Consider the following 25,127-nt stretch of genomic DNA (forward strand, 5'->3'; position numbering starts at 1 on the left):
ATTTTTTAAGCCTTCAAAGTAATGATAACTTTAATCATTTATCTTCATCTTGAAAGTGCTTTCAAATTCAATCATGGATTGGGTCTGCCCACTGACCAAAAGCTTTACAGGTAAAGTGAAAGGTAGGATTACCACTTTCAACATCAAGCATGCCAATTTTTTCCTTTCTGTTCACAGAAAAGTACAAAACTAACAGCTTTGCAAATATTTCACATAATAGCAAATATTCCTTTCAAACTTTTTCAAATGTGCCCTTCTTGAAATCTACCTTTCAAACATAATTCAAAAATCACTGAAGCCTCAACTTTGTCTTGACAGGATATGATCTAGATATCTAGAGCAAAAGATGAGTAATTACTATCTAGTGTGACTTCATCCAAATTCTTCACCAAACTTAACAAGAAAATGATCAGAAAGCCCTTTAAAGCAGGGCCAGCAAGTTATGGACAAACACCGCTAAGATGCCACCAAAAGACTGGTGAGCTCCTTGAAGACAAAGACTATATCTTACCAAAGGCTATTCCCAAGTCCTAACAGTGCCTGACACTTGGTAGTACCACACATATTTGTAACTGATAAATGGATAAATTGATTAATGGATAGATTGATCAATGAATAAATGCCACTTGAAGATGAGGTTCTATAGATGCCACCAAATTTTTCTATTTGAATCATTCTTGCAGAGTCTCATAAGAGAGAAAAATGAAACCACATTCTATACCTCTTCTCTCTCATTTCTCAAGTGGCAACGTGCTGTTAGTCTTGCTAATATTCAATTCAACTTTAAATTGAATTGAGCCCTGGCTCAGTCTTTACTCTCTACCCACTTGCCATGCCAAAACCGAAGCCCAAGAAATCCAGATAAAAAGGGTACTGATCCCATAGTGGAAATTTACCTTAAAAGCACTTCCAAAAGAAAAAATACATGCTTTTTATAGTAAAATTTTAAGGAAAACCGAAAGTCTAAAAATAAATGAAATATTACAAAGCATTTTAAGTGGTTATATAATGTTAAACACATACACAAACTTAAAAAAATGCATTTATGCTATGATAATGTTGGGAAATTTTGTATTTTAGAATACAAGACTATATTCATGCTTTGATTAGAACTAAAATTATAAGTAAAGTCTAAAAAGAACTTGGGAAAGAATCTGAAAAGTGATTTGTTAGAAATTTTAGCCAGTTTTTTGAATTTTTCATTTGTTGTTGTTGTTACAATATGTCTACAATTAACAGAGAAATAATTAAAGAAGAAGGAAATAATAAAATGAGATTAGAATTCAATTTCTAAGTCTAAGGATGTTTATTTGGAATGCATGCAATATCACACTGCCCTATCTTTGAAGTGCAATAAAGGAGAAACTCTAGAGTTTAAAGGTCTAGAAGAACTGCATCACCACCACTAGAAATATCATGGAAACCTCCTTTCCAGAAACCATTGCAAAGAAAGGTACTACCCACAGTGTGCAGCAAAGGCATCACCAATTATTGAATTCTGATTGTAGGTATAGTGAAGCCTCCATCACTCTGATCAAAACCAAGCCTGGAGATTTATGGAGAAGACTCTTTATATTTTAGTACTTGTGAAAAGTCAAACAACACACTTACTCTAAAAACTACATTCATTTCACGTTTTTTAACTGAATAGTTTAACCATTTTCACATATGCATTTCCCAATTAACTATAGTGACACTGATATAAGATGATGCCTCTGTAAATATTTAGTGTAACAGCTGTACTGTATGCCCCAAAAGGGGTATTTCTTTAAGTGCAATCTACCCGGATTACACATGAAACATTTTATTACAAAATACCTTTTTTAATAAACAATTCTGAGAAGAAATTTTACTTCTACATCTCAGTAATTCAACTCTTCACCTCTCTTCTATTCTTCTATTAAGCAGTAATAAACTTTCATTTCCTATTAAGCATTTATCCTTCATCACCAAAAGCCTTCCTCTACCTTCTTTTAATATCCCAACCTATAAGTAAAATTAAGTATCCCAAGACAGTTAAAAGCTCCAGGAGCTTGAAAGAGGATAAAGGAGGAACTGAAAATTATTTAAAACAACTTTTTCCTATTTTAAGAGAATTCTATTTGAATTAAATTTTTAAGGACTAAGTGTCTGGCTCCTGTAGAATTCTGATAGTACGTCTTAGTACAAAATTCTACCTCAAGAAAGAATCTTAAGGTTCATGTTGTTCAAAAATAAAATCAGATTTGTGAATTACTCTACTAACTCCATTAATCTTTAGTCCAGCAAGAGACGTTAACCAAAATAAATTTGTTCCCTCAAGAAAAGACATGAAAAAAATAACTGAGACTGGGAGCACCAACTATTTCCCTCTAAGAGGCATGCTTTAGGAACAACTGTGATAAGAGGGTAAAATTAGCAAGCCCAATAACTTCAGTTTCTTTAATACCAGGTCTTCACTGAATATTTCATTACATTTCTTTTAGGTATTTAGAAAATCAACATCACATCCATTGCTAAAAACAAAAGTAAAATTCTTTCACAAGTAGTCTCGACCTTCTATGAACAGAAAATTACTGCAGAGGAAACTGCCAATAGCATAATTTCACATTTAAGTTTTAACTCTGGTTATGGTGTTTTTTGAACTGTGGTGTTGGAGACAACTTTTGAGAGTCCCTTGGATGGCAAGGAGATCAAACCAGTCAATCCTAAAGGAAATCAGTCCTGAATATTCACTGGAAGGACTGATGCTGAAGCTGAAACTCCAGTACTTTGGCTATCTCATGCGAAGAACTGAAAAAACCCTGATGCTGGGAAAGACTGAAGGCAGGAGGAGAAGGGGACGACAGAGGATGGGATGGCTGGATGGCATCACCGAGTCGATGGACACAAGTTTGAGCAAGTTCTGGGAGTTGGTGATGGACAAGGAAACCTGGCGTGCTGCAGTCCACAGGGTCGCAAAGAGTCAGACACAACTGAACTGAACTGATGGTGTTTTAAATTATCATAACTTACTAAGAGCATACAAAATGCAGGAGGCCTGAAGTCACTTAAAATTTAGAATCTTATTTTTAGAATTATTCTAAGTATTTTGTTTCCGTACCTGTGCCTCATTAAAATGCGGAACGTGAACTAAAAGACACCTATTTAAATTGAATGGTAATCAAAAAAACAACAAAAAAGGAATCTGTTTAGGATGTCTGTGTTTGACTGCTAGTTACTAATGTTTATTAAAGGAGAAACATATACACATTTAGAGACTTTTGCTTTTATAATCTGACGTCAGTTTATTTAAGGGCCAAAATAGAATAGTACAGAAAAAAAGGCAATAAATAAAATAAGACTACTACTAGTTAGTTACAATAAACTAACTAGGTTCAGCTTAATCATACTAAACTTGGGGATTTGATTGAATCAGAAGTCTTCCCCCCCAAAAAAATTTTAAGCATAGAACTCTTTCTATCAAATGGCATATAAAACCCCAATATACAATATAGATAAAAGTAAGCTGCTCAGGTTGAAGTGGCAAAGGATGGAACAGCCACAGACTAAGTCTGACTCATCCACAGCATCGGAGGGAGCTGCAGAACACAGACTGAAAACCACCATCTAGGTAATTTCAGAAGTCCCTAAACACTTGGATTTAGTCAGCAGTCAACAAATGACTTCAAAGTTCACAGACACAGAAATGCGAAAATTCCCAAATTTGTATTAGATAATTTTCATATATATCTTTCTCTTTAAAAATTAGGTAATCCCCATGAGTTTTGACATTTAGATAAGAATAGAAGAGGAAAAAATGACCATGCATCAGAAATGTTGAATCTTTCCAGAAAAAGGGGATCCACAGTGGGAAAACACCATCTGATTAAGAGAAGAAAGTTATAAGCTATCCCATACTAGAGAAGCTTGAAAACTGGCTGAAGATGGAACTAAAATTAATGAAGAGGAAAAATAATCAATACGAAAATCAAATCTGTTTTACCTGTTGGCTGGATCAGATTTAGTTTCCAGTATATCACTTGCTCTTCTGCAATTATTTTCCTGGATATGTTGCTTAGGTGTAACTAAAGGAATAGAAAAATTAATTACTCTTTAATTATGCTTGTACATTCTAATATTTAGAGCTCTCTTGAAGTTCTAAACAGAAGAAAATAAAAAAATTAAATAAATGCTAATAGGAAAAGATAATTATTCAATTATTAACTATAAAGTAATACACATGACAGTGATGGAGAATATGTACAACAGGCTCTTCTAAAAAGATAGCTCACACAAAGTTTCCTCAAAAGGGACAATCCACAATTTTCTAGTATTATATATAGCCATGTTTCGTGTTTAAGTACACAGACAATGCACTTACCAAATAAACCAGCCAAAAAGTTATAGTACTTAGCATAGTTTAACCCAGCATCTACAACATCAACTGCTATGTATTTATTCTTCAACATACCATTTAATAACTATGTCACTGCAGTACTAACAATGGGGAAAAAAAATTTTTAATGGATACTTGCCTTCAAGAAATCAGTATAGGAGAGACTATTGATAAGAAAAGCATTATGACATATTATTATAGTATTATAATACAAGCACACACAGAATGCAAGAAGGCAGAAAGGCACCTGGTCCAGAGCAGGGAACATGAAGAAGCCATGAAAGTACTAGGAGAATAAGGTGCACGTTTGGTGTGCCAAGGCATAGCATATATCTAGTGGAAAAGCATGACAGGAAATAAAATTGAAGGAAGTCATGGCTGTATGTGAAAGGATTAGATATTCCAGGAGATCCTCTTCTTTCAACATGTTTGATTCTGAAAGATCATTTATACATGTCCAGGGTGTTACTATATAAGAAACCAATGTGTATTGTAAAGTTTTCTTTTAATTCATCATAATGCCACCTTTCAACATTTTCAATGTCCTAAGCTTTTGAACCTACTAATGATGATGTAGTTTCTGTTATTTATAAACCATTCCAGGGCTTCCCTGGTGGTTCAGAGGTTAAGAATCTGCCTTCCAATGCAGGGGACTTTGGTTTGATCCCTGGTCCAGGAAGATCCCACATGTCGTGAGGTAACTAAGCCTGTGTGCCACAACTACTACGCCCACCCTCTAGAGCCCATGAGCCACAACTACTGAGACAATGTGCTGCAGCCACTGAAACCCACGTGCCCTATGGCCTGTGCTCCACAACAAAGAGTAGCCCCTGCTCACTCCAATTGGAGAAAGCCAACATAGCAACAAAGACCAAATGCAGCCATAAATAAATAAATAGATAGATAGAAAACTCTTTTAAAAAAAAAATAAATGGAAGTCTTAAAAGCAACCAGAGATCAAAAATTACCTACAAATGAATGACAATTAGACTGACAGCAAATGTTTCAAAAAGAAGGCAGAAAGTAATGATGGCATATTATCAAAGTCTCAAGGAAAAATTAGTCTTGATCTTGAATCTTATAACCAATCTATCATTCAAAAGTAAAGAAGACATTTCTCCAAAGAAGACATACAGATAGTCAAATAGACACACGAAAATATGCTCAACATTACTAATTATTAGAGAAATGCAAAACAACACCACAATATCAACCTCACACTGGTTAGAATGGCTACCATAAAAAATCTACAAATAATAAATGCTGGAGAGGATGTGGACACAAAGGAACCCTCCTACACAGAGGAATGTAAACTGGTGCAGCAACTATAGATAACATATGGAGATGCCTTACAAATCTAAAAGCAAAACTACCATTTGATCCAGCAACTCCACTCCTGGATATATATGCAGAAAAAACAAAAACTCTAATTTGAAAAAACACATGCACCTCAATGTTCATAGAAGCACTATTTATAATAGTTAAGACATAGAAGCAAACCAAGTGTCCATCAACAGATTACTGGTTTACGAAGTGGTATAAATGCACATATATATGTGTGTGTGTGTGTGTGTGTATCTATGTGTATATATATATATATATATATATATATATATATATATATATATAATGGATATTTCGGGCTTCCCCAGTGGCTCAGCAGTAAAGAATCTGCCTGCAATGCAAGAGCTGCAGGAGACTCAGGTTCATACCCTGGGGCGGGGGGGAAGATCCCCTGGAGGAGGGCATGGCAACCAACTCCAGTATTCTTGCCTGGATAATCCCATGGACAGGGGAGCCTGGCAGGCTACAGTCCATAGCATCACAAAGAGTCAGGCACAACTGAAGCAACACAGCACACATGCAGACATAATGGATATTTATATGAATATTTCTCAGCCATAAAAGAGTAAAACATTGCCATTTGTACAACATGGATGGACCTAAAGAATATTAGGTTTATTGAAACTAGTCAGAGAAAGACAAATACTATATGGTTCACTTATCTGTGATTTCTAAAAAGTAATGGAAATTTTGTCTAACTCAGTGAAACTATGAGCCATGCCGTGTGGGGTGTGGGGCCACCCAAGACAGATGGCTCATGGTGGAGAGTTCTGACAAAACGTGGTCCACTGGAGAAGAGAATGCAAATCACTTCAGTATTCTTGCCTTGAGAACCCCATGTACAGTATGAAAAGGCAAAAAGATACGACACTGAAGGATGAACCCTCCAGGTCAGTAGGCGCCCACAGAAGAGTGGAGAATAACACCAGAAAGAATGAAGAGACAGAGCCAAAGCAAAAACAACACCCAGTTGTGGATGTGACTGGTGGTGGAAGAAAAGTCCAATGCTGTAAAAAACAATATTGCATAGGAACCTGGAACGTTAGGTCCATGAATCAAGGTAAATTAGAAGTGGTCAAATAGAAGATAGCAAGAGTAAACATCAATATTTTAGAAATTAGAAAACTAAAATGGACTGGAATGGGCGAATTTAACTTAGATGACCATTATATCTACTACTGTGGGCAAGAATCCCTTAGAAAAAATGGAGCAGCCATCATAGTCAATAATAGTGTCCAAAATACAGTCTTTGGGTGCACTCTCAAAAACCACAGAATGATCTCTGTTTATTTCCAAGGCAAACCATTCAATGTCACATTAATCCAAGTCTATGCCCCAACCAGAAATGCTGAAGAAGCTGAAACTGAACAGTTCTATGAAAACCTACAAGACCTTCTAGAACTAACACCCAAAACAGATGTCCTTTTCATTATAGGGACTGGAATGCAAAATTAGTAAGTCAAGAGATACCTGGAGTAACAGGCAAATTTGGCCTTAGAGTACAAAATGAAGCAGGTCAAAGGCTAACAGAGATTTGTCAAGAGAATGCACTAGTCACAGCAAACACCCTCTTCCAACAACACAAGAGACAACTCTACACATGGACATCACCAGATGGTCAATAACGAAATCAGATTCATTATATTCTTTGCAGCCGAAGATGGAGAAACTCTATACAGTCAGCAAAAACAAGACTAGGAGATGACTGTGGCTCATATCATGAGCTCCTTATTGCCAAATTCAGACTGAAATTGAACAAAGTAGGGAAAACCACTAGACCATTCAGGTATGACCTAAATCAAATCCCTTACGATTATACAGTGGAAATGACAAATAGATTCAAGGGATTAGATCTGATAGACAGAGTATCTGAAGAACTAAGGATAGAGGTTTGTGACGTTGTACAGGAGGCAGCGATCAAGACCATTCCCAAGAAAAAGAAATGCAAAAAGGGAAAATGATTGCCTGAAGAGGCCTTACAAATAGCTGAGAAAAGAAGAGAAGCTAAAGGCAAAGGAGAAAAATAAAGATATACCCATCTGAATGCAGAGTTCTAAAGAATAGCAAGGATAGATAAGAAAGTCTTCCTCAGCAATCAATGCAAAGAAATAGAGGAAAACAATAGAATGGGAAAGACTAGACATTTCGTCAAGAAAATTAGAGATACCAAAGGAACATTTCATGCAAAGATGGGCTCAATAAAGGACAGAAATGGTGCGGACCTAACAGAAGCAGAAGATATTAAGAGGTGCCAAGAATACACAGAAGAATTGTACAAAAAAGATCTTCATGACCCAGATAACCACAATAGTGTGATCACTCACCTAGAGCCAGACATCCTGGAATGTGAAGTCAAGTGGGCCTTAGGAAGCAACACTATGAACAAAGCTAGTGGAGGTGATGGAATTCCAGTTGAGCTATTTCAAATCCTGAAAGATGATGATGCTGTTAAAGTGCTGCACTCAATATGCCAGCAAAGTTGGTAAACTCAGCAGTGGCCACAGGACTGGAAAAGGTCAGTTTTCATTCCAATCCCAAAGAAAGGCAATGTCAAAGAATGCTCAAACTACCACATAATTGCTTTCCTCTCACACACTAGCAAAGTGAGGCTCAAAACTGTCCAAGCCAGGCCTCAACAGAGGCCTGCTGTGAACCGTGAACTTTCAGATGTTCAAGCTGGACTTAGAAAAGGCAGAGGAACCAGAGATTAAATTGCCAACATCCGCTGGATCATGGAAAAGCAAGAGAGTTCCAAAAAACGTCTATTTCTGCTTTATTGACTACACCAAAGCCTTTGACTGTGTGGATCACAACAAACTGTAGAAAATTCTTAAAGAGATGGGAATACCAAACCACCTGACCTGCCTCCTGAGAAATCTGCATGCAGTTCAAGAAGCAACAGTTAGAACAGGACATGAAACAACGGACTGGTTCAAAATTGGGAAAGAAGTACGTCAAGGCTGTATATTTTCACCCTCCTTATTTAATTTATATGCAGAGTACATCACGTGAAATGTTGGTGTGGATGAAACACAAGCTGGAATCAAGATTGCTGGGAAAAATATCAATAACCTCAGATAGGCAGATGACACCACCCTTACGGCAGAAAGCGAAGAACTAAAGAGCCTCTTGATGAAAGTGAAAGAGAAGAGTGAAAAAGCTGGCTTAACATTCAACATTCAAAAAACAAAGATCATGGCATCCAGTCCCATCACTGCATGGCAAATAGGTAGGGAAACAATGGAAACAGTGACAGACTTTATTTTCTTGGGTTCTAAAATCTCTGCAGATGGTAACTATAGCCATGAAATTAAAAGACGCTTATTCCTTGTAAGAAAAGCTATGACCCTGCTAGACAGGATATTAAAAAGCAGAGACATTACTTTGCCAAAAAAAGGTCTGTCTAGTCAAAGCTATGGTTTTTCCAGTAGTCAAGTATGGATGTGAGAGCTGGACCATAAAGAAAGCTAAGTGCCATAGAACTGATTATTTTGAACTGTGGTGCTGGAGAAGACTCTTGAGAGTCCCTTGGACTGCAAGGAGATTAAACCATCAATTCTAAAGGAAACATGTCCTGAATATTCATTGGAAGGACTGATGCTGAAGCTGAAGCTCCAATACTCTGGCCACCTGATGCAAAGACCCGACTCACTGGAAAAAGACCCTGATGCTGGGAAAGATTGAAGGCAGGAGGAGAAGGGGACAACAGAGGATGAGATGGTTGGATGGCATCACAGACTCAACGGACATGAGTCTGAGCAAGCTCCGGGAGTTGATGATGGACAGGGAAGCCTGGCATGCTGTAGTTCATTGGGTCGCAAAAAGCTGGACATTACTGGGCAACTTTCACTCAAACTAAGTATGCCAAGAGTAAAAAGGCCCTTTCCAAGCTGAAGTGAGAATATAATGCCAACCAGATATGTCAACAACTATCAAAGTAATTGTCATCATAAATAATGCTCTGAATCTGAAAGTCTTCATTCATCAAACTATGCAGTCTTTTCCGTCTACACTTCTGCTGGCTCCTATCCTTGACCCGTGCTCTCTGGTCTATGATGTTTCCCAATTAGTGTCCTCCTCACATACACCTGACTCAAACAAATCACCTATGCTAGTTGTGGTTATCCTTTTCTTCCTAAGTCCTGTGCTGACTGCTGCCATGATCGAATACCTGCCTGAACTCTACTGTGACCTACTCCTCACTGGCTACATATTTCAACATTTTTTATTCACTTATTCCTCTACCTATCTACCTTACATTTACTGAATCCAATAACAATTTCTTGTACACAAGCAGCAGACAACTGGGGAGACTAAGTATGAAATGGCTATTAGATATTGCAGAGAAATTAACTTTGAGGTGTGACAATGGTATGATATTTGAGGAAACTGGATGAGATATTATAGAACTATTATTAATTTTAAATATATAATTCATGGCAATTAAACAGGAAAAAGTCCTTATTTTCATGAGAGTGCATGCTGAAACACTTAAAGAGTAAAGTGTTAACATTTCAAATGGTTTAGCAAAGAAAAATACACATTTAAAGCAAAAATCTCAACTGCAGAAACAGGCAATGGTTAGGTATTCTTCTTTCATGTTAAAAAAATGTGGGCTTCTACACAAAAACTTATAAATGAATTTTAACAGTAGCATTACTCATAGTAGCCAAATGGTGGAAACAATACAAAGATTAATGCAGTAAAAAACTGTGCAAGTAAAGAAAGGAGACACAATAAGCTTATTATATGGTGTAGGGCAAATTCACAGAGACTGGAAGTATGTTAGTCATTGTCACAGTCGGGGAGGGGGGAAATGAGGAGTGACTGCACAACAGGTACCAAGTTTTCTTTTGAGGTAATAAAAATATGCAGAATTAGCTAGTGGTAATGGTTGCACACCTTTGCAAATTTACTAAATGCCACTGAGTTGGACACTTTGCAATGACCAAAATGCTATATGCATTTCACCACAAAATATAACTGGGAAAAAAAAAACATGAAAGAATATGTAAGAACTATTATTATAGTGAGAAATATTGAGAGGCAAATTTAAAAGAGAAAAAAAGTAAAAAACCAACCTGGAAGTGAAGCAGGATACTGTAAAAGAATGCTCCTCGCATATGCTTCCTCTGAGGCAGGATCAAACGAAAGTGGAGACATAGGCGGTAAAAGATCCACAGCCTCAAAACAAAGAATTTGTTATTTTGAAATATACACACTTTACTCAGTACCATAATAACAATACTAAATTAACCTATGAAAGGATGATTTCTTTTTCCCATAATAAAGATAGAATTGCCAAACAAATTATATAACTGTTTTAAACTAAAGAATACAATATTAGAAGAAGACTACTTTGTCCTCCAACTATGCCTCAAATGTAAAAGAACCTAACATAAAGAGAAATATCTCATTTTCTTTTTAACACAATCCATTGAATCTAAAAATATTAACCATATCATAACAACACCTTGATGAACATTCTAATGTGTATTTAGAAAAATCACAGAAACCAAAATATTTGAAATGTAGGCTCAGATGAAAAGATGACAAGCATATACACATACAGCATTTCTAAGTCACTTGTTACATGATGAATCAAGAGATTACAAGAGATTAAACTATTCTCCAAAAGGCAAGTCAATATTACTTACTGGAGTAGAACTCTTAACTATACTGAAAGGAGATAAGCCAAGAAACTCTTTCCACTTTTTATGCCATTCTTCTTGTTTTTCAACAATAGAATGTCTTATAGTTTTGAGAGCTTCTGTTATTTTATACCTACGATGGAATAAAAAATAACTTCATTCAAAACATGAATATATAAAAAGAAGGACTAAGAAAAAGTACTGAAATAAGAATTTGTGGTGTATCTGGGAAACCTCTGTAACTTCTCAGTTTTGCTGTGAACCTTAAACTCTTCTTTAAAAACCTCAATTTAAAAAATTTAACAGCCAATTTTAAAAACTGAAAAAAAATGAACAAAAATAAAAAAGAATACACAGGGCATTCCAGGTGACACAGTGATAAAGAATCCACCTGATAATCCAAGAGGCACAAGAGACGCAGGTTTGATCCCTGGGTCAGGATGATCCCGGGGAGTAAGAAAGGGCAACCTGCTCCACTAATCTTGTCTGGGAAATCCCAAGAACAGAGGAGCCTGGTGGGCTACAGTCCATGGGATGGCAAAAGAATCGGACACAACTTAGTGACTAAATACCATGCCACCACCACAAAAGAAAGCTAGAGAAAAGCTTAAATTATTTCATTAAGAACTATCACTCAGGACAAGTAATATACACCAGACAAAAGAAAACTACATTAATTTTTCTTTCTACTTCATGTGTCTCTCTAGGAGTTGATGACATATGGTTTTTGAGTACCAGTAAAATGTTCACATTTGTTTGCCAAAGCTACAGAGGTGTTAACTAGAGTTGTGCTGAGAAATTATCAAAACCATCCTACTCTTCCCCAAATGAAATAACAGAAGATCTTCATAGTGTACCTCATATGCTTCAGATCTGACAGTCTTTCTCTCTGAAATCTGGTCTCTTTTTCAAGGAAGTGAAGGTCTATTGTCAGTCTTGCTTGGTCAGTCTGACAACATTCATATTTCATTACTTTCAAGACTTCATTTAATAACCAAAAAACTGTTAAGATGTTCAATTTTCCAGCCTCATAAATATTTCCTATGTGCAACTAAGGATTCAGAAAGGAAAAAAAAGTGGTGAACTATATATTCTTAAGATAATAGAATGCTATAAGAACATATTTATGTCTCTCACTAATATATAAAAAGGCTACAAGAGTGGGAAAAAAAAAGCTACACAAAAATAAAATTATGTAAATAATTCTGATCCAAAGAAAACTACTGTGGAAGAATTAACACACCATGTTACATTTTTGTATCATGTAAAAAAAGTTGAAAACTAGAATAAAATAAATGCAAAGAAATGGAAAGCAAAATAAAGATTGAGGAGAAAGATCAGGCTTCGATAAAGATCATGAATTCATTTTTTAACAACAGTTGCAAATTGAATGGCCCCTAAAGACTGATTCCAAACTTACACATTTTTATTTGGCCTGTACAGTTCCAAAGTTTTAAAATCATGTGAATAAGTTACCAATATTTTTTAAAAATATTTCATCATTTCCTGGTGCTTCCCTGGTGGCTCAATGGTTAAGAATCCGCTTGCCAATGCAAGAGACATGGGTTTGATCCCTGGGTCGGGAAGATCCCCTGGAGAAGGAAATGACAACCCACTCTGGTATAATTGCCTGGAGAACCCCATGGACAGAGTTGCTTGGTGGGCTACAGTCCATGGGGTTGCAAAAGAGCCAGACATGACTTAGCAACTATGCAACAACATTTTTTACTTTATCCCTATTGTTACACACAATTAGTATACTTAATTTATATGACATTACCTGCCTAACTCCTATAGAAACTTGTGTTTACAGATGCTAATTTTTTATGTACTCTGAATTTGAAGTGCGTGACATGTTACCCATTAACGTTCTTCAGGGTCACAATATTTTATCTTTATATCCCCTTATTGCTGTTTAATTGCTAAGTTATGCCCAACTCTTTGCAGCCTCATGGACTGTAGCCTGCCAGGCTCCTCTGTCGAGGGGATTTCCCATGCAAGAATATCGGAGTGGGTTGCCATTTCCTTTTCCAGGGGATCTTCCCAATCCAGGGATCAAACCCAAGTCTTCTGCATTGGCAGGAGGGTTCTTTACCACTGAGTCACCTGGGAAACCTTTATATCCCCTACATGACAATAAAGTCAATGCTTAATAAATTTTAATTTACTAAGAAAAAAAAAAAGTAGTGATTCAGATGTAAATGTCCTGTAAGCAAGTGGAAAAATTTGATACAGTCTGCACTGAAGGGGAGAGACTGGAAATAACAATTTGGTAATATTATTGTACAGGAGGCTGATGAGACCATGGAACTGGGTAAGAATGTACAGATAATTTATAACATGAGGAAGAAACGAGACCATTAAAGGAATAATAGGGAACACATTCACTTAAGAGTCAGAGAAAAAGGAACCAATGGAAAAATGGAAACAGTAGTCTGAAACACCACAGGAGGGCAAAGACACTGAGATCACAAAAGCTAAAAGAAAAGACTTTAAAATAATCGAGTCAAGATCAAAGAAAAACAAGAAAACGGAGAGTTTATAAAAAGAAATTTTTTAAAAAGAAACTTAGCTATCAGAGATCATTATTGCTCTCTTTGAGAATTTATGAAGAATTAGGTACCATATCATCTTCCTATTAAGTACCTCCTACTCTCTACACTGTATGATGTAGCACCATAAAAGGTATAGACAATTAATAAAAGTTGACAGATATAAATATACACACCCTTAACAATACCCCTCGTTATGAAAGATTCACCAGATACACACACTAAAGTAAATTCTGAAGACAGTAGAAAGAGATTGTAAGAAAAACAATATACAATACATAAAATAATTAAGTAAAAGGAGTTTTCACAAAAGCTTCCTTAATTATCAAATGCTTACCTGACACATTTGTTTCTCAATTTTATCAAGTAAGAGGCTCGGAATATTGATAGCAATGTTAGTTCCATCTAAAGTATAATTGTTATCAAGACTAAGGACTGAACTAACAACTTCTCTCTCTTTTTCCAAAAATATAAGTGTTTCATTCACTGAAGTCCACAAAGACCGAACCTTTGAAAACATAAACAAATATTAAAGTCTACATATAATCAGTCTATACATACATTAAAGAAATGTAAAACACAAATACATGCCCTTTCCCAGGAACAAATGAAATATTCCTGGAATGGCTTCTGATAAAAAAAATTAACTACTTTAACAGTCTAAAAGCACTGATACTACTTTCAACAGCACTTTAAAGAATTTCTCAGGAGAATCTAGACCATTATGATTTGCAAAACATACCTAAGAAACTTTACATTCTCAAGATGCAATTAGCATTTCCTGTATTCTGATACGCCATCAATCTAAAGGAGATTTTTTTCATGAGGAATAAAAGATTTTCAGGAGAAAAAAGAAAACACCATATATCAACTTTTAAGAGTCACTCAAGTTTCAAAGAGTTAAAATGTCAAAAACTATGTATTAACTTATGTTTATTAATTATACGAATGTTCATAGCACTCATTTGTAATAGTCAAAAACTGTAATGAATCCAAAGAATTACCTTGAGTAAAAAGAGTATATTTTGCTATACTCATAAAATAGAATATTAGACAGCAATGAGAATGAACACATACAAGAGCATGGATAAAACAGCATTAAGTGAAAGAAGCTGAATACAAAAGAATATATTTTATACACGCCCATTTATGGGTCAAACAGGCAAAACTAATCTTTAGTGTAAGAACTGAGGATAGTGTTTATTCTTAGAAGGAAACAGCCATGAGTGAAAGGGGGTTCAATGCTCCTGGGGTGATGGTAACATTCTGTTCCTTAAGTTAAATGCTGGTTACATGGATGTGTTCACTTTGTGAAATTTTGTCAAGCTACATACAATGATTTTTGCATGTTTTTGCACGTATGTCATAATGCCTCAAAAGAATTTACAAAAGTAGAGAGAAGGAAAGAAAATATAACTGTATTTGTGTTAATGTCTGTGTCTTCTCACAGCACAAAGAAAAGTTGTCCCACAAAGGAAGTCTCATTGGCTGGCCATCTAGACATCTCATAGGATGGCATTTCCTTGGTGAATGTACAAAGATCTAGGATCTGGGTCTCAGATTTTTCAAGTCTAGAAATTTTATCTTGTCAGTGGCTCAAAGTTGACTCAGGGAAACTAAATATTACCTAAACTCAGGAGAGGTAGCTGTGAGCTTCTCTGGTGGTCCCATGGCTAAGACTCTGCACTCCCAACACAGGAGGCCCAGGTTCGATCCCTGGTCAAGGAGCTAGATATCATAAGCCACAACTGAAGATTTTATATTCCACAACTAAGACAAATAAATATATAATATTTTTTGCTATGAAAACTCTTAATGGATTTCATACCAACCTAACCTATTAAGCTTACAATCAAAGATACTACATTCAACAACAGGAATACTCATATTCACTGAACTAGAAGCTCCATAAAGGAAGTGACTCTGCTTGTTTTCTTCAATGCTCTAGTCCATAATATCTAGAAGACTGTCTAGCAAGTGATCGATAAATAGTCAATGAATTAATGAATAATTATTTCCTGTCGTTGTTTAGTCACTAAGTTGTGTCTGACTCTGCAATTCCATGGACTGCAGCACACCAGGCTTCCCTGTCCTTCACTATCGCCTGGAGTTTCCTCGGATTCATGTCCATTGAGTCAGAGATGCCACCCCATTCTCCTTTTGCCATCAATCTTTCCCAGCATCAGGGTCTTTTCCAATGAGTCGGCTCTTTGCATTAGGGGGTCAAATTACTGGAGTTTCAGCCTCAGTCCTTCCAATGAATATACAGAGTTGATTTCCCTTAGGATTGACTAACTTGATCTCCTGCAGTCCAAGGGACTCTCAAGTGTCTTCTCCAACACCACAGTTCAAAAGCATCAATTCTTCAGCACTCAGCCTTCTTTATACTCCAACTCTCACATCCATACATGACTACTGGAAAAACCACAGCTTTGACTATCCACACCTGTGTTGGCAAAGTAATGTCTCTGATTTTTAATACACTGTCCAGGTTTATCATAGCTTTTCTTCCAAGAAGCAAGTGTCTTTTAATTTCATGGCTGCAGTCACCATCTGCAGTGATTTTGGAGCCCAAGAAAATAAAATCTGACACTGCTTCCACTTTTCCCCCTTCTATTTGCCATAAAATGATGGGGCCAGATTCATGATCCTGAGGAGGGCACTCACCTTTTCCAATGACAAACTGCTAAAAAGTCAAATCAGTACTCCAAAGCAGCTTGGTGACCACAGAATAAGAACAAAGAGCTTAAGAGAGATTTCATCCAAATACAAAGACCTAAGAAACTCTCCTACCCCACATTTGTTAAAGCCAACCTCTGAAAGCCTCAGATCATCTATATCTGCCAGATTCCTCATGCCAGTCTCAATGTGACTTCTCATTTTTCTTCTAAACTTACCACTATCCTCCTTCAAATCATGTATTTTTTTGCTTAGATAAATATCACTGATTAACTTACAATCAAACTGAACTTTCCTTGCTAGAGTGAAAGATTTTAAATTAACCAAATTTAAAACTGTGTTGTATATGTTTAGTGTGATTGATTATAAGCTAATTTTTCCTATTATATTCAAGTGTCTGAAAGGCACCTGTTGATACTTTTATGTCCATACAATTTATGAATTAAAAAAATGTATAACACTGTTACAAAAAGAAACATACATGAGTTCAGTTAAGTCAGTAAACATTGCATATCACAAAAGAAAGATTAAATTTCTCCCTTCAAAAGTTGTCTCACCTTTTGAATTTTCTCTTGTATATTACTTTGGTCATCACAGGGTTCCATTCTAGTTAAAAATTAAATAATCTCATTAGCCAATTTTAAAAAAATGGTAACTTACCATCTAAAGAGCTAATTAATCTGTAATTAATCTGTAAACCCACCCACTAACAACCATTCTTATCAAAAGCAAAAATAAAACTCAACCTCAAAGCTACCATAATTTATGAGAAAATTATGGAATTTTCTAATTCCTAGTCCTAGACTAGGAATCTGTTTTTGTCTTATTATCAACTAGGTATTGAAGTGTTATTTTAACTAATCTCATTGTTTGTTTTTTAACCTATAACATGCAGGAGGTTAAACTAATACTTCAGGCAACTTTCAGCTCTAGAAGTCACTTACTTTTTTATTTGGTTTTGCAGTCCCATATATTCTGATCTCAAATTTCGTACCTGTTTAACTGATAATCTGCAACAAAAACATACAAAATGACAGCTATAATTCTACTACAACAGTATAGACCACTTTGATATTTACTCCCATTTCATATCTTTACTCAAGGCCTCTAAGGGCTACTCTTCCAAACATACCAGTAGCTAGCCTTGAAGGGCTCCCTTTAAGAATTACAAGAGTGATGTAACATATAGGCAGGACTACTGAGATAAACCAGAACTTCTTGGTTCATAAACTCTGACTTTAGGTAAAAATGCTGGAGGTCAGACTACCCTGCTCTCTTATCCTTACCTCACATTCTTAGGGGATAAATTCAAATGTTACCTAAGGCAGGCAACATTGCAGTTTTAAAGAGATTTTAAAGGATTTTGTAGCTTTCATAATAGATAAGACAGCATTTAAAAAGCTATCTTACTACAGTTGTTTATAATTATTAAAAATCAGACATAATCTATGTCTTGGGAGTAAGAACCTTGCCTCTTTGTTTAATGCTGTAGGATCAGTGTATAACCAATATCTGGCACACAAAGGTACAAATTTTTAAAAAATGTGCTGAATAGATGAATGTAAATAAATATAAGACAATATAAAACAGCTAAAGAAACCAACATACCTTCTCAACAGATGCTAAGTAGACATTAAAAGTAACACATTAAAGCAATATGGAAAAATTTATAGAATAAAATATCAAGAGAAAAAAGGATACAAAATAGAATGAGCACTGTAATTACAGCTTAAAATTTTATTTTCATGTTTAAAAGAAAAAATACCTGAATAAACTGAATTTTTGAACAAAATTGATATCCTCCTTTTCTCTAAACTTTCATTTACAGCATGCCTAAAGTTTTAAAGTACTTTATTCAGAAGTGATCAGGCTTTAAAATGGAAAAATAAAAGGTAACTGCCAAGGGGTTTTGAGGTATTCATGAATTACTGCCACCGAAGGGATACTGATGACATTTGTTCAAAAAGAAAGGAATTTTCATTTTCTAACTATCAAAGTATTACTTACTGTGCATTTTCTTGATATTTTTGGGTAACACAATCTTCTCTTTGCAAAACTTGTAAAAATCTATTACGTGCTACAAGGCATCTGGCAAGGCATATGTGCAAATCTTGTGGTTTTACATTAAATGTCTCTGTAAAACGTATAGAAGAATCTACATGGAAGATAAAATATAGAAAACTTAGACTTGTGCTATGCTGGGCTTAGTTGCTCAGTCATGTCCAACTCTGTAACCCATGGACTGTAGCTCCTCTGTCCATGGGGATTCTCCATGCAAGAATATTCAAGTGGGTTGCCATGCCTTCCTCCAGGGGATCTTCCCAACCCAGGGATCGAACCCAGGTCTCCAACATTACAGGCAGATTCTTCACCGTCTGAGCCACAAGGAAAGCCCAAACTTAGACTTACAAGCTAATAAATATAAAAAATGTGAGACTGTTGAGAAATTAACAACCTCACTTAACTAACAACTCCTTAAAAGCTGGTATGACAATACACACAAAGGTACAACTCATTTCAATAAAAGCAAGATGACCTGGTTTTTAAAGAAGTCAACTAAAAAAGGATTGGAGACTTCCCAGATGGTACAGTGGTAAAGAATCCGCCTGCCAATGCACAAGATATAAGAGAGAAGGATTCGATCCCTGGGTCAGGAAGATCACCTGGAGTAGGAAATGGCAACCCACTCCAGTATTCTTGCCTGGAAAATTCCATGGAGAGAAAGAGCCTAGCAGACTATGGTCCATGGGGTCGCAAAGAGTATGACATAACTAAACGACTGAACATACATAAAAAAGGATTATCTGAAGTTGAGTTATTTTACAAAACTAAAAATTTTTAGAATCCATCTGCCCAAAATAATTATTATCACAGCACAAAATATCCATGAACAAATACACTATTACACATAAGCAACTTCTTAACACACCTTTTAACAACAAAGGAAAAAAATAAGAAGGGATGAGGTGAGATCACATCACCTTCATTGCTGCCATCAGCCTACTTTTCTTCCTAGTAAGACCAACAGGATAAGACAACCAAATAAAACCAATCTCCATTTCTCAAGTAATTCTTGGTTATGTTACTAATCATCAAAGCAGATCCTGAGAAAAATCCATCCAATCATTTTAGAGTCTGGGTTTTCACGTGCAATAAAATGTAATAAATCCTACTTTAAGATGGCTAATACAATAAAGATAGATATGCTGGAAAACAACGGCCTCACACCATACTTAACATGACAAATCCAGGTGCTAGATCACCCACAAAAAAAGAATCAAAAATTCTAAATATTTAACAGGAGATGAGTTTATTGGATATAGAAGTCATCCATAAACTGAATATGGTAAATGAAACTGCTTTAAATAAGCAATCAGATAACCCATGCCTAAAAGCTTTTTGTACAATAAACTCTTGCCAAATCCAAATACACATGATTCATATAAAACAGTTTGGGTTACATGTAACTAAAATGGATCATCTAATAGAAAAACTGGTTAAGTGCTCATGCCACATTAAATTTAAAATATACAAATACTATAAAATGAGATCACACGTACATGTTTTAAAAAACCATGCAGAGAAGATAAACTAGAAAAAAGGTACTGTACATATATATATATACACAAATACACATACGCACAAACACAATATATACTTTGAACACACACAAAATGATATACATATAAAGTTTGTCATTGTACCATTGTTTTTATAGCAAAATATTGGGGGGGGGGGGAAGCCAAATGTCTGTCAGAACAAATGTGTGATTAAATACACTATGACACACCCATTCAAATACCCAGTTCCAAAGAGAGAAAAAGAATAAGATCTATGAACTGATATGTGATGATCTCCAATATACACTGTTACATAAAAAACACAAGACTGAAAACCGTCACCATTTAGGGTTTAAAAAGAATATATACATATTTGCCAGAATTACTGACTCCAATGGCTGCTTCTGAAAAGGGAATCCAGGTAACCTAGATTATAGATAGCACCGCTATAGATATCACTAGACAGAAGTGGAAGACACTTTTCACTTTCTAAATTTTGAATCATGAGAATGTATTACTCAAAATAATTAAAATGTACAATATGACACTAAAAAAAAAAACAAACAACAACAACAACAAAACACCTAAAAGAAATAAAAATGTCAGCAGTGGTTATCTCTAGAAACTGGAAGATGGGATTGTTCTGCACCAACGTTTTCATCTTTTTCCTCCCATGTTTTATGAGCACAACTCAAACAGAGCAGCATATTTAATAAGCTACAAATGGCATTAAGTCTTAGCATCAAAATCAGTATTTTGTTTCTAAGATTTAGCAATTAGATCAAATCCCTTTAAAACACAATTTCAAACCAAAATATTCCAACACATTGCCAGTAGTCAAACTAAATCTCTAACAAATTCAATACAACATTTAATACAATGTATTATAGGCAAACTATAACCTGTAGGTCTGCTACAGCTGCTAAGTTGCTTCAGTTGTGTCCGACTCTGTGTGACCCCATAGACAGCAGCCCACCAGGCTCTGCCGTCCCTGGGATTCTCCAGGCAAGAACACTGGAGTGGGTTGCCATTTCCTTCTCCAATGCATGAAAGTGAAAAGTGAAAGTGAAGTCGCTTAGTCGCTGCGACTTCTTTGCTACCACGCTCCTCTGTCCATGGGATTTTCCAGGCAAGAGTACTGGAGTGGGGTGCCATTGCCTTCTACAAACCTGTAGGTCTAACCTGGCCCATTTTTGCAAGGTCAGAAAACTAGGCCTGCTTTCTACATTTTTCAGGCGCTGTATTACAAAAAAATTTTTTTTTAATTCACAGAAAAGTGTATGTGACAGAGACTCTTATGTGGTCCACAAAGTGTAAAACATTCACTGTCAGATCTCACATAGAAAATGTTCCCCAACCCTGTATTAGAACATAATAATCCTCATTGCTACTTATATTCATTATGACAGGATTTCAAACTGCAATTCCAATAAAACATTAACTATTTGCCTGTTGAGATAAAATAATATCTTTATCTTATTTTATTAAACTCTCTTGATGGGAGAACATAGGCAAAACACTCTCAGACATAAATCACAGCAGGATCCTCTATGATCCACCTCCCAGAATACTGGAAATAAAAGCAAAACTAAACAAATGGGATCTAATTAAAATTAAAAGCTTCTGCACAACAAAGGAAACTATAAGCAAGGTGAAAAGACAGCCTTCAGAATGGGAGAAAATAATAGCAAATGAAGCAACTGACAAACAACTAATCTCAAAAATATACAAGCAACTTATGCAGCTCAACTCCAGAAAAATAAACGACCCAATCAAAAAATGGGCCAAAGAACTAAATAGACATTTCTCCAAAGAAGACATACGGATGGCTAACAAACACATGAAAAGATGCTCAACATCACTCATTATTAGAGAAATGCAAATCAAAACCACAATGAGGTACCACTTCACACCAGTCAGAATGTCTGCGATCCAAAAATCTGCAAGCAATAAATGCTGGAGAGGGTGTGGAGAAAAGGGAACCCTCCTACACTGTTGGTGGGAATGCAAACTAGTACAGCCACTATGGAGAACAGTGTGGAGATTCCTTAAAAAATTGCAAATAGAACTACCTTATGACCCAGCAATCCCACTGCTGGGCATACACACCAAGGAAACCAGACTGGAAAGAGACACATGTACCCCAATGTTCATCGCAGCACTGTTTATAATAGCCAGGACATGAAACAACCTAGATGTCCATCAGCAGATGAATGGATAAGAAAGCTGTGGTACATATACACAATGGAGTATTACTCAGCCGTTAAAAAGAATTCATTTGAATCAGTTCTGATGAGATGGATGAAACTGGAGCCGATTATACAGAGTGAAGTAAGCCAGAAAGAAAAACACCAATACAGTATACTAACACATATATATGGAATTTAGGAAGATGGCAATGACGACCCTGTATGCAAGACAGGAAAAAAGACACAGATGTGTATAATGGACTTTTGGACTCAGAGGGACAGGGAGAGGGTGGGATGATTTGGGAGAATGGCATTTTAACATGTATACTATCATGTAAGAATTGAATCGCCAGTCTGTGTCTGACGCAGGATACAGCATGCTTGGGGCTGGTGCATGGGGATGACCCAGAGAGATGTTATGGGGAGGGAGGTGGGAGGGGGGTTCATGTTTGGGAACGCATGTAAGAATTAAAGATTTTAAAATTTAAAAATAAAAACTAAAAAATAATAATAATAATAAAATAATTTTTTAAAAAGAAAAAAATAATAATAATAAACTCTCTTGATGATTTACAAATTATAAGAAATAATAAAAACCAAGAATCAAAGAGAAAAAAAAAATCTTACCATAAGTTTAACTTACTTTTAGAATGGGTTTTTATATATTTTACTGCAACAAATCTTGCAAAGTGATACATTACATGAATAAACTTAGGACCAACCGGAAATAGAAATAGTGAACCAACAACTTGAGGAAAGCTACTTCCACATTCGGCCTATGATAAAAAGAAACAAGATAATTTGAAGACATTACCAATGATAACCTTTATATTTACATCATACTGTTTTTGAAGCACAACAGGATTTATCAGAATTACTACATTTGAACCACAAGTTAAATTCTTGAATCCTTCTAAGCTCTTGGTAGGCTCAGTCACAAAAAGTAATTAAAAATTAAAGTCACAATTATTGATACTACTTGGGGACACAAGCTAAAATAATCTAGAGTCAAAATTATTTCTTTAAACAAAAACTGTTATATAAATTCCTAGGAACTCAAAAACCTATTTCCAAGGCACTTAGTCAAAAAACTGGTTTCCCAGAAACAGAGTCCCAATCAAAACCACCAGAAAGTATTATTCTGATATTTCTTATTTATACTGTTAGCATAAAAGCATTAAGAAGCTGTCACCTTTAAAAAAATAAATGTACCTCAATAAAGCCAGACAAAAAATTTCAGTTTTCAACTGCTCAAAAGTTTTAGAGAGAGAATACTTACAGAAATCTTTTTCAACCATTCACAGAAAAGTTTTCGGAATTCAACATCACGTTTTTGATCAAATGGAGGCCAACAATGTCTTTAAAACAAAAATAAAAATTAGAATTATGAACAAAAAAACAAACTCAGCAAAACTTTAAAATATCAAATTTATCTCCTAGCTCAGCTGATAAAGAATCTGTCTACAATGCAGGAGACCCTGGTTTGATTCCTGGGTCAGAAGATCCGCTGAAAAAGGGATAGGCTACCCACTCTAGTATTCTTGGGCTTCCTTGGTGGCTCAGCTGGTAAAGAATCCACCTGCAACGTGGGAGACCTGGGTTTGATCCCTGGATTGGGAAGATCCCCTGGAGAAGGGAATGGCTACCCACTTCAGTATTCTTGCCTGGAGAATTCCATGGACGACAGTCCATGGGTTGCAAAGAGTCAGACACCACTGAGTGACTTTCACTCACTAGAAACATTATTGCTAAATCAAGGCTAAGTTGGGAAAAACTCAACATTCAGAAAACAAAGATCATGGCATCCGGTCTCACCACTTCATGGCAAATAGATGGGGAAACAATGGAAACAGTGACAGACTTTATTTTCTTGGGCTCCAAATCACTGCAGATAGTTACTACAGCCATGAAATTAAAAGACACTGCTCCTTGGAAGAAAAGCTATGACCAACCTAGACAGCATATTAAATAGCAGAGACATTACTTTGCCAACAAATGGCCATCCAGTCAAAGCTATGGTTTTTCCAATAGTCATGTATGGATGTGAGAGTTGGACTATAAAGAAAGTTGAGTGCCAAAGAATTGATGCTTTTGAACTGTGGTGTTGGAGAAGACTCTTGAGAGTCCCTTGGACTGCAAGGAAATCAAACCAGTCAATCCTAAAGGAAATCAGTCCTGAATATTCATTGGAAGGACTGATGCTGAAGCTGCAACTCCTATACTTTGGCCACCTGATGCAAAGAACTGACTCACTGGAAAAGACCCTGATGCTGGGAAAGATTGAAGGCAGGAGGAGAAGGGGACGACAGAGGACAAGATAGTTGGATGGCATCACTGACTCGATGGACATGAGTTTGAGCAGGCTCTGGGAGTTGGTGATGGACAGGGAAGCCTGGCATGCTGTATTCCATGGGGTCATAAAGAGTCAGACACGATTGCATGACTGAAATTAACTGAAGGCTAACATTCATAAATTTCAACTAAAGAGAGACTACCCTGTAAGAAATTAGGGCTTTTTCCTTATAAACATCTATAGGGTTAAACTCTGTTTAGTGTGAATAATCAATGAATACATAGGGATGAATATAGGAATGAATCACTATTAAAATTACTGAAAATCAGTTAAAGAAGACAACATGCTCAATGAATTTACTAGGCTAACATATAAAGATGGTGTTAATAAATTAGTATGTTAAGCCCGGGGCAAAAGAGAGAAACATAAATGGTTACATATGAAAAGCACAAGAAGAATGGCCTAAGAGATCATGACCCCCAGGGATAACCCATATCACAGT

The 25,127-nt window shown here is 35.9% G+C and overlaps 1 protein-coding gene across 1 annotated transcript in view; it reads right to left on the bottom strand.

Moving 5' to 3' along the window:
• HAUS6 (HAUS augmin like complex subunit 6) overlaps nt 1–25,127 on the bottom strand; it is a 43,871-nt gene that overhangs the window by 13,060 nt on the left and 5,684 nt on the right. Inside the window, exons 3-12 of the mRNA XM_012126676.5 lie at nt 23,612–23,690; nt 22,976–23,108; nt 18,591–18,738; nt 17,528–17,593; nt 17,141–17,189; nt 14,242–14,412; nt 12,210–12,403; nt 11,359–11,485; nt 10,783–10,885; nt 3,965–4,046 (exon numbers count right to left, since the gene is read on the bottom strand). Of these exons, the coding sequence (XP_011982066.2) occupies nt 3,965–4,046; nt 10,783–10,885; nt 11,359–11,485; nt 12,210–12,403; nt 14,242–14,412; nt 17,141–17,189; nt 17,528–17,593; nt 18,591–18,738; nt 22,976–23,108; nt 23,612–23,690 (1,152 nt within the window). The remainder of the gene's footprint in view (nt 1–3,964; nt 4,047–10,782; nt 10,886–11,358; nt 11,486–12,209; nt 12,404–14,241; nt 14,413–17,140; nt 17,190–17,527; nt 17,594–18,590; nt 18,739–22,975; nt 23,109–23,611; nt 23,691–25,127) is intronic.

Source organism: Ovis aries, chromosome 2, assembly GCF_016772045.2.
Source record: "Ovis aries strain OAR_USU_Benz2616 breed Rambouillet chromosome 2, ARS-UI_Ramb_v3.0, whole genome shotgun sequence".
Taxonomy (NCBI): domain Eukaryota; kingdom Metazoa; phylum Chordata; class Mammalia; order Artiodactyla; family Bovidae; genus Ovis; species Ovis aries.